The sequence below is a fragment of the Phoca vitulina genome, unplaced genomic scaffold (assembly GCF_004348235.1).
Source record: "Phoca vitulina isolate PV1807 unplaced genomic scaffold, GSC_HSeal_1.0 scaffold4, whole genome shotgun sequence".
Classification (NCBI taxonomy): domain Eukaryota; kingdom Metazoa; phylum Chordata; class Mammalia; order Carnivora; family Phocidae; genus Phoca; species Phoca vitulina.
The window spans coordinates 82511093-82521887 of record NW_022589707.1 but is presented as its reverse complement, the minus strand read 5'-3'; the positions used below and the strand labels follow the sequence as shown (position 1 = coordinate 82521887).

Genomic DNA, 10795 nt, shown 5'->3' with positions numbered 1-10795 from the left:
CATACAATGGAATATTATTCAGCCTTAAAAAAGAAGGAAATTCTGACACGTGCTATAACACGAATGAATCTCGAAAACATCATACTAAGTGAAACAAGCCAGTCACAAAAAGACAGATACCGTATGATTCTACTTGTATGAGGTACCTGGAGTAGTGAGATTCATAGAGGCAGAAACTGGATCGGTGGTTGCCAGGGCCTGGGGGGACCGGAGATTGACAAGCTGTTTCATGGGTACAGAGTTTTGGTTTTGCTAGATGAAGAGAGTTCTGGGGATTGGCTGCCCAATAATGTGACTGTACTTAACCACTTTCAGATGGTTAAGATGGTAGATTTTATGTTATGTGTATTGTATCAGAAAATAAATAAGTATTTTTAAAAAGAAGTCATGAAAAAATAATCTTGCCAGGGGTTTCTGAGCTGCGGCCAGGGCTTTGGAGGTGCTCAGCCAGCAGGGGAATTATCGATAAGCCCGGTAATTCTGCACTGAGGAGCTGGTGATACACGTTGAGCAATTATGAATAAGAGAATGGTATCTCTTCTAGTCTAGCTTGGGTTCGCCTTCTAGTGCTCTCTTCTTCGGAGCAAGTCAGGCTGGAACCCGGCTGATGCATGCTGGGAGGTTCACTTCCTTGTATCATGATCTTTACTGTTGCTTGAAGATACTTCGTAGACTGACAAAATTCCCAGGAGTTTATTTGCTTCACAGATGTGTGATGAACTGTGATACTAGGAAGTTTTGTCCCCCCCCCACCCCTCCCCCCACCCCGTGCTCTGCCAAAGGCATCCCTTTCTTTTTTTTTAATTTAAATTCAATTAATTAACATATAATGTATTATTTGTTTCAGGGGTCCAGGTCTGTGATTCATCAGTCTTACACAATTCACAGCGCTCACCATAGCACATACCCTCCCCAGCGTCCATCACCCAGTTACCCCATCCCCCACCCCCTCCCCTCCAGCAACCCCCAGTTTGTTTCCTATGGTTAAGAGTTTCTTATGGTTTGTCTCCAAAGGCATTCCTTTCACACGAGCTTTTGCTCCTGTGGTCAACATGGCAGTCTTCTCCTTTCTCTCTAAACCTGGGTCATTAGAATTGTGCCATCTGCGTCCCTCCCACCTTCCCAGAGGAGGGAGATTTTAGCCCTTGGTCTGTAGTTGGAAACAGTGTTTCAGTTTGGAATCTGCCCTGTGAATGGATTCCCCACTGGAGAGAAGCAGAGATGCTGTGTAATTTCATAATTTCGATGGCATTCAGCAACCCACACAGAATGGACCTTCTGAAGGCTCCGTTCTGGATTCTCCTGTAGGTCTTGACAAGGTTTTGTATACAGGGAGCAGTCCAAAATCGCAGACTTTAAGAGAGAGGACTCATTATCAGTTGGAGATGCTGCGGGGGCACTGCTTCTCAGTGACTCGTCTTCTTATGACATCGGGACGTCCAAAATGAAGCCCAGGCTGGCTGGGGGAAGAACTTGGGTCACAGAAGGAAATTCGCCTAAAATCAGGCATTTAAACAAAAGACTTCGTAAGGAGGCTGGCATTTGAGTTTAGGAGGGTGGCATTCAAGGCAAAGCCAAGAGCATGAGAAGAGAGTTCCGAGAGCGGAATGCCAGGCACATCAGGTTAGGGGGACTCAGAGCGTGGGCAGGGAGGAAAACAAAGAATTCACTAGGAAAAGCCTCGAAGGATCGAAGGGCAAAAATAATTCTCACCTGTAAATACATGGAAAAGCATTTTTACATTCACTACTACCCAAATAGAAACATTATAACCAAAAGGACAATGTATAATTTTTTGCTCTTTAAATTGACAAAGCTTTAAAAATTCATAATACTCCGTGTTGGGAAGGGCACGAGTGAGCAGCGATTCTCGTTGGCTGTTGGTGAGCGTGTGCACTGGGATGAAATGTCCACATGGCAACTTGGCAGTTACATCAGCTTTATACACGCACACAGCTACATGCACGCGGTACGTATGCATGTGTGTATGTACTCTTTACGTACACACATGTATGTTTGTGTGCACACAGATGCCCAAACACACACGTGCTCTTTGATCCATTAGTTCCACTCCACTTAATGTATCCTGGGGAAAAATTCGGGATATAAATAAAGATTTAGCAAAAATGTCTAGAACAGGAAAATACTAGAAACAAAGCACACATCCACCAAGAGAGGATTCGTTAAATAAATTCTGGTTCCTGCATTCAGAGGAATACTATCCAGTAATTTAAAAATACTGGTGCAGGAGAGCATTTTACCTTCTCTCCTCCCAACCCCTGCGGGGCATGTACACACCCATCCCTATCAGGCTTCCCCACACAGGGACTTGGGGGCGCCCTCCATCTAGGGGGATATAGCTGAATCTGCAAACGGGGACACAAGTTTGGTTTGTGGAAGCCCCCAGGTGATCCTGATGTCCCTCACTAGGTTGAAAAATTACTGATGTAAAATTATATTTGCTGGTACGGAGAGATGTCTGGGATGCATTGATTGAAACAAGCATACAATATGCTATCATTTTTGGAAAATACTTACATGGAAGGGAAGCACTATGGAAAAACATACAGCAAGATATTAACCACTTGTCTCTGGGTGGTAGTACTACGGATAATAATTCCCTCTCTTTGCCTGTCTGATTTTTCTGTTTTTTCAATAATGAGTACATACTGATTGCATAATTAAAATTTTTTTTCTAAACAATAAGAGGACAAAAATAGGTTAAAATAAAAATATGCAAATGAAATTGTTTCATATAGTTCCTACAAACTATTGCATTCTTTGATTTCAAGAAAATAGAGAACAAATATTGGTAAAAATTTTATGCACTCTTACTTTTTAAGAAATTGGGCGCTGTACATATTTTGTGTCCCTAAAGAATCATTGAAAGTTGATGGCAATTATTGATTCTATCAGTGACTGACTTTAACCTCCTTTTTTTTTTTTAACCTAGCAAAACTGAATTTAATCAGTTCCTGACAAAAGAATGCAATTTCTACTGGGGTTTTTTTTGCACCTTGGTGAGTATTAGTTGTCAAAATCCATTTTCTACTTTTACTGAATTGTTCTAAAATATTTAGTAAAAATGTTTTTTAAACATATCCACCTCTTTTTTTCTGTTCTATATATTGTCATGGTTCTTCTGTTGTATAATTGTGTCCAGCAACTAGAAAATTCCACTCCAATATGTTTTCTATCCACACATAGCTATTTCAATCATCTTTAATGGAATATTACTATCAGCAGATAAGTAAATTAAGATACCAAGGAAAGTAGAAATACTTTCAGATTCTTAATTTACAAGTAGAATGCATTTTAATTTTGAAATAGAGGCCTGTTTGAATGTAGCCCTTGTCCCAGTAATGAGGTCTTATGAAGAACTTACAGGCAAAATTTCCTCTTCTGAAAGCCGCAGCTCCTTTCCACTAAAGGGCCAAATCCTCCATGCCTCTGCCATCTTTAATAAACTAAGAATAATTTACATTAGTCATAGAGAGGATGTTTCCAACAATTACTCTCTTTGATCCTGACTTTTCTATAACAGTCCTGCTTTTAGTTATTAAGTACTGACTAAATTGCTTAGAATCTTCTCTTCAAAGATTCATGCTGAATTTCTTCATGGCAGCAAACTTTCAGAATCTCATTTTTTAATGTTGTTAGCCCCAAACCCTGAGGCAGTCTCCCAGTTAGATTTGCTGGTGGTAGAGGAAAGAACAGCTCAAAGTAGGAAATGCTCATTTGTTCTCTGTTGAAAATTCTCTGCCTTGGAAATGTGAGCCGCAAGTCACTGGGAGCAGAGACTCATTACCTTGCCTCCCCCAGGACAATGAAACTTAGATCTGGCCTCAGATGGCCAGAGAAGAGCTGTTTCCTTCTACATCTGCCTCGGATGCTCTCTTTGGGACTAAACTCGTGTTCAAAATCAGAAGCAACCACTGAGGATCCCTGAACCTCTGTGTAGGATAACTTCCTCACACCTTGCCAAAATTCTAAACCACAGCAAGGTTGCTCAGGGACCCCTCTTCAATCAGGAGACCTTTCTCTCAGGATGAAAGATCTTCAAAATCAAATTAGCTTGGGCAGAAAAGGACCTCAGGGTGCCTGGCTGGCTCCGTGGGTGGAGCGTGCAGCTCTTGATCTCGGGGTTGTAAGTTTGAGCCCCAAGTTGGGTATAGAGATTACTTTTTAAAAAATTTAAAGAAAAAGAAAAAGACCTCACTCCAGTAGATCCTGGGTTTCCATCCGTAAGCTTACCCTGATCTAACCCAAGTCTCTAGGGTTGCCTATGGTCAAACTACCAACCAGGTTAATCCTACATATCAGCTTGGGCATTTTCTGGTTTGTAGTTCAACCACAGGTATTTATATAAAAACTGGAGCCTATTTAAGCCCTTAGACTTACCTTCTGACTAAGGAAGATTAGGAAAAATAATCCTAATATGTGTATTGGCCAGGTTTTAGGAACTACACACAAAGTACAAACCTTACCTAACATGCATTCTTTATAAGTTTTCTTACCCATAATAAGTAATGTGTGTGTGTATGTTTACAGCCTCTAAACTCCAACATGAACTCTAAAGTATATGAAAACATTCCACGTGTTTAAGAAAATGAAAACAATATACAAAATGAGAGATTATATAATAACGGTTATTTCTACAAAATGATCCTTCACTTTACAGAACATTTGCCGTGCATTTTCTTTAAATGACCAGATCTCTTAACTTCGTGTTTAATCAGATCCTATCTTCAAGATGCATGTTGTTTTTGAGGAATGCATTGATTCTCTAAAGACATAAGCATCTTTATTCTCTGAATCAATTCCAGCCTGTTGCTAATGTGATAATCTGGCAGTTGAAAACTCTAACCCAAGAAGGGTATTGCTAAGGCTATCTGTGTTCGGGCATGAAGCTTTAACTACTTATGTTGCTAGCCACTTTTTGCCAAGTATTTGAGGCTGGAAATTCATATTCTCATTTAGACTATTACATGAATAATAATAGTTCGATTTCCCTAAGTCCTGGGATACTTTTATTTCTGAAAAGTACACATCTGATCAAAACAAGTTAGGCCAAGTCAGGTTATAAAAACATGTTAAATCTCTAAGGCAGCAATTCCAATAAAAGAATTCAGGATGGAACTTGTCTAGAAGACTAAATCCCTGGAAGGGAAGTCTTAGCTAATCCACACATAGCAGCATTAGCAGAGATTTTTATACCTGACCTTGTCTTTAAAAGCCTCTGTCTTTGGGAATCCAAACTTCTGATTGGTTATTTATCCTAGAGGTCAAGTCGAGGAAATAAAAGGAGATCTGGGTTTGGATTGTTGGGTGAATAAAAGGAAAAATCCATGTTAACCAATGTAGGATCATTTATTATATAGTGAAATGAAAGTATGCAATGGTGCTAACTTTTTTCACTTATCTATCTTCAAGAAGGAGAAAGCTCTGTTGTGCCTCTGTTTTGGAATAATAGTAATCTTTGCGATGAGAGTGAAGACAGAAAATTCCTCGTCCAAACGAGTATTTGGTAACCTGCGTAGAAGGAGACCTTATGTATCATATTCTTAGCTGTAGAACTATGATCTATGTATTAATGCCTGATAATAATCACAAAATGACCAGATGAATAGAATAGTTCATGTGGGGAATGTGGACATAAGAGAAAAAACATTACTTTTCAATAGCTTCTATTTTTGGAGGACAAGTTGAAGGAAAGAAATCCATTAAATGCAAAACAAGACCATAAAAAAATTCTTATTGTTTTACAATTGAGAAAGCTGGAGAGAAACCAATCTTATTCCATAGTATGGGAATAATTTTCCATTTTATGCCCATCCCTCTCACTCCCGTCTGCTGGAATCAGGGCTTGGCATAAATCTTCATGTCTCAAGGGAAAAGTATATAAGAGCAGCTAGAGAAGGCCATGTATGTGCATATTATCTTAGAGTGTAGGGTTTACTTGATTCACCGTCCAGAGGCTGATGGGGTGATTTTGAAGGGGCAGAGGATTCTGTGGGGTTTTTTCACTTTTTATTTTGAGATTATTGCAGGTTCTCATGCAGTTGTAAGAAATAATACAGAGAGATCCCATACACCTTTCACCTAGTTTCCCCCAATGGTAACTTCTCGTGTGAAGATAGTGGGGTATCACAACCGGGCAATTGACAAGGTTATAGTCCTTGACCTTGTTCAGCTTGTATCAGTTTGACCTGCGCTCATGTGTGTGTATTTAATTCTATGCAATTTTATTAATGTGTCCATCACCGAAGTTAAGATACCGAACAGCTCCATTACCCTCAAGGAGCCCTAGTACAACCCTTTTCTATCCACACCCTCCTCCCTACCTCCCTAATCCCTGACAACCACAAATCTGTTCTCCATCTCTATAATTCTGTCATTCAAGAAATGGAGCCATGCAGCGCATAACCTTTTAATTGGCTTTTTTCACTCAGTGTAATTTGCAAAGTTTTAATTTTGATGAGGTCCAATTTACCGATTTTTCCTTGGACAGATCATGTTCTTGTAGTCAATCCTAAAATGTCTTCACCTAGTCTTAAGTCTCAAAGTCTTTCTCCCATGCGTTATAGGAGTATTATAGCTTTACATTTTTATATGTGCACTGAAGTCCAGGATCCGTTTTGTGTTAATATTTGTATAAGGTGTAAGGTTTTGGTTACAGTTCATTTCCTTGCCTATGGATGTCCAGTTCCTCCAGCCCTATTTGTTGAAAAGGCTACTCTTCCTCCATTGAACTGCCTTGGTGCCTCAAAAATCAGTTGGGCCTATTTGTGTGGGTCTGGAACTCCATCTCTCACAATATCCCAAAGGGGCATGATTTGTTCCATGGTGAATCCGAACCCAACAGTCCAGGTTATAAACGGGGTCAATTGAATTTACATGTTTTAAGAGAAAGTCGTTTCCCAAGGATTTCTTAAATTCTCCAATTGGTTTTGTACAGGTTGGAACAATAAGTATAAGAGGCTGGATTAAGATTTTCCTTCCTTGTGTCTATGCACTTTATTTGCCCTAAAATGACACATAGAGAATTTCTAGTACATACAGGCTGTCTCAAGTCAGGTTTCCTAGACACAGAGCCTGAGACAGGGATTTGTGTGTCCGTGATTTAGTGAGGGAGGGCTCTGCGGAGTAAGAGAGTGAGGAGAGGGGAGGCAGGATGTGGTCCCAGCTGGAGTGGGGCTTCAACCTCCTCCTGTGAAAGGTTCTGAGCACAAACCACAGCACAGAGTTGCTCCCAGCCTGAGGCAATGGTGCCAGCCTTTTGAACTGTGTATCCATCAGTCATGGCTACAGGCTGGCCCAGGTGGGGACGTGAACGCAGGTGGTTCTGCGTTCTCTCTGGCAGGCTAAGAGATTTCCATTAGGCCAAGGGCACCAACAGTATCCACAACCAGAGTCTTAATGACCAGAAAACCAGAGAACTGGTTTTGAAAATAAATGGGACTATTAACTTTCCAACTTAACCGCTTGCTTCTTTAAGCCTTCTGCTACCCTTTGACTGCCTTCTGTGCAGCCATGTCTGTTGTGTTCAAGGGTTGCTCGGTTACACGAAAGCCCACGATGACTGCAAAAGGGGCTCCTGTCACCCCACCACCGGTGATCTTCTGGTGGGTCGCAGCGCACAGCTCACGGCTTCTTCTACCTGTGGGCTGGACGGAGCCCAGAAATACTGCATTCTCAGCTACCTCGAGGTGCGTTTGTTCTTTGTTTATTTGTTGGGACATTATTGAGTCGATGACATAGATTTTTCTAAGTGTATCGGGGGCCAGCCAGGCAACATGAAAGGAGGACACGTCACCCTTTCCTGAACGTCAGAGGCACAGGTGATATGATTCCAAGTCCAGAAGCCCTTGACTGATCAGAAAATAGGGAAGATCTGCTTCATCTCTTTCTTTTTACCTTTAGAATTAGAAAAGCCTCCTTGGTTCAGCCTTCGAAGGGAATTACATGCAATGTACTGTTCTATTTAACTGCATTAGTGACTCCTAGAGAGTAAATTTAATTGACCCATCAGTGAAGATTGAAGATCCCTCAGGGTCTCAAGGCCATTACGCTGAATGTGAGTTCTCATTGTCCTGCCTTGGGTGGGGGGGGGGGGGGTAGAATGTTGAATTGATGGCATGCCAGCCTCACGATGCCACTTGGAAATTGTCTTGTCTAATAGGCCAAAAGATCCCAATATGAACATATTTTCGTGCCTTTTTTTTTCCCCCTTAAAGACCAGTTCTATAAAAGGACCAGCTGCTTTACTGTTTTTTCCTTCTCCACGCTCTGGGAGCAGAACAAGCATCCAAGGTCATCTGAGTATCCTACCTGCCGAGGAGCCTGGGGCAATCACGTCAACCCCTTATTTAAGAGGATGTGCAGGAAGGAAGTTGGACATAAGCCTAATGATCGCGGCCCAGGCTTTTCCATGTATTGTTCATTGAAAGCAGCTCCTGGAGGTCTCTGGGAAATGCTTTGTATTCTAATTGGTTTCTAGTAAAAGAGGATGATTATAAGTAAGTGGAGACAATACCTGAGTGCTTAGCACTGTTCTAAGTTTGGGGAGGACTTGTGTCAGAAAGCAAATTCACTACATGTGCAAGGAAATGACACTGTAGAAGTTTTGTTCAGGTGGGATGGATGGCCCTTCCAGTGACTTCACTAATTCCAGGCCCTCTGGACAAAGAAATGGTTCTCAGCTCTAATATTAGAAACTCTCCAACCCTGACATCACACATCTTGTTCTCCAAACACTGACATTTTGCTTACTGTTGCCTTGGCCAACTCATGCCATACCCTGACAATAATTAGGACTTGATACTCCTATCTTTCAAAGTCACACCACCAAAAGTAGAAGTAAATCAGACTTCAAGGTTTCTTTTGTCTCGAGAATGCCAGAAATCTTAAAATCTTAGAGCTGGAAAAAAATCTCAAAATGTCTTCAGGCTGACCAAGTATTCTGGGTGGGGCTACAAGGACTGGTCTACTTAAACATTTTTGCAGCACAGAGGATGGTTTTTTTCCCCATCCATTGTCTAACAAATTGCTACCAAGCCAAACATTTTTCTCAGAAGCTTCAAATCAACATTGACCCATAGCGTTACCCAAGTTGGGACTTCCCCATCCGGTTACTGCAACTAAGCATCCTGTGTAGCCAGGTCCATCAAAGGTATGCTCCTAAAATATTTACAGAATAAGCCCCAAAGTTAAACATTTTCCCTAATAATTTCCATAGTCTTACTGGAAATCTTTTGAAGTCTTGACATCTTTTGATGGAATCATAAAGCTTCCGCTCTCCTTTCAGGACAGGTCTGGGGCAAGCCTCCCCATATGCAGAATAGATCTCGCTTCCATCGCTCCTTAATTTCCAAAAGGCATTTTGGTGTGTTTTGCAAGTATAAGGCTTATGGTGGCCAGTGATTCTAAAGAGATTATATGGACCTCTTGAAAGGCTGGTTTACTTTGACAGACATTAGCTGAAATAGTCATTAAAATCACCACGCAGGGGCACCTGGGTGGCTCAGTCGGTTAAGAGTCTGCCTTCAGCTCAGGTCATGATCCCAGGGTCCTGGGATCGAGCCCCGCATCAGGCTCCCTGCTCATTGGGGAGCCTGCTTCTCCCTCTCTCTCTGCCTGCCGCTCTGCCTACCTGTGTTCTCTCGCTCTGTCAAATAAATAAAATCTTAAAAAAAAAAAAAAAAATCACCACGCAATCAGTCAACAAATTTTATTGAGCATCTACTATGTGCCAGACACTGTTGTAGGTAAGGAGGATACAACCTTATATGAAACAAAGTCCTCGCCCTCATTCAGCTTAAATTCTAATGATGGAGACAGACAATAATCCAACAACTATCCAATACAGTCTCAAGTGGTATTACAGGCTTAGAAAATATCACAAAGCAGAGGAAGAAACAGAGAGTGGCAGAGGCCATAAGGGTGGGGAGCTGGTGGTATTTTAGATAGAAATCTGAGAGGAGGGCAGTTAAACAGAGCCCCAGAAGAAGGGAAGGAGCAAGAGATGGGGCTATTTGAGGGCTGGAGGAAAGGGGAGCAGAGAACAGCTTGTGTCAAGATTGTAAGGCGGTAGAGTTCCTGGTGAACTCAAGGAAGAGCAAGAAGTGAGTGCAGCCAGAGTTGAGGGAATCGAGGGACGACTCAATTTTTAAATGTGGCTGCTAGATGCATTAAGTTAGGCAAACTCAAAGGCCAGTCTTGGCTGTTGCAACCTTTGGAAGTCCGTTCCAAGTAAAGTAGTGCCAATTGACTAATGAGGCCTTCTAGTCTGCAAGACAAGGGGGCAGGCCTCTCTGTTACGAGTTCAGTGAGAATCTTTTACAAAATCCACATATTACAAAATCCACAAACGTAGAGGTTTTGATCATGGAAGTTTTTCTGCCAAAAACTAAGTCTGAGAGAGAAAGGAGGATGGTTGCAGATAACTTGGTGGCCAAGTGTTTCATTAATTTCTTGCCAAATATTCGTTTTCTGACTAAAGAGAGTAATCCCTCAAGGAATGTATCCTGTTTATTTCTCTACAGTTTAACATAAGTTCCAGATCATCCGCCTCTTGTGTAAGACAAAAATTAGTTCTGCATAAATTTGCATTTTTACCCCAGATATATCAATTTATCAAATTTCTGGGTCATATTTTTATTGCATTTGTCATTGTTAAGTACCTATTGATGGAAAAATTGATGTCTTGTTATTTCCTCTGCTTTTTATTTTTAGCCAGATTGAAAGATAAATATAGCAAGTACAGCTTGTTTTCAAATTCAGATCAACAATAAGT

General features: G+C 41.2%; 1 protein-coding gene across 1 annotated transcript in view; it reads left to right on the top strand.

Moving 5' to 3' along the window:
• The first annotated feature begins 2986 nt into the window (after nt 1–2986).
• LAMB4 (laminin subunit beta 4) overlaps nt 2987–10795 on the top strand; it is a 90416-nt gene continuing 82607 nt past the window's right edge. Inside the window, exons 1-2 of the mRNA XM_032402396.1 lie at nt 2987–3020; nt 7552–7709. Coding sequence (XP_032258287.1) covers nt 2987–3020; nt 7552–7709 — 192 coding nt within the window. The remainder of the gene's footprint in view (nt 3021–7551; nt 7710–10795) is intronic.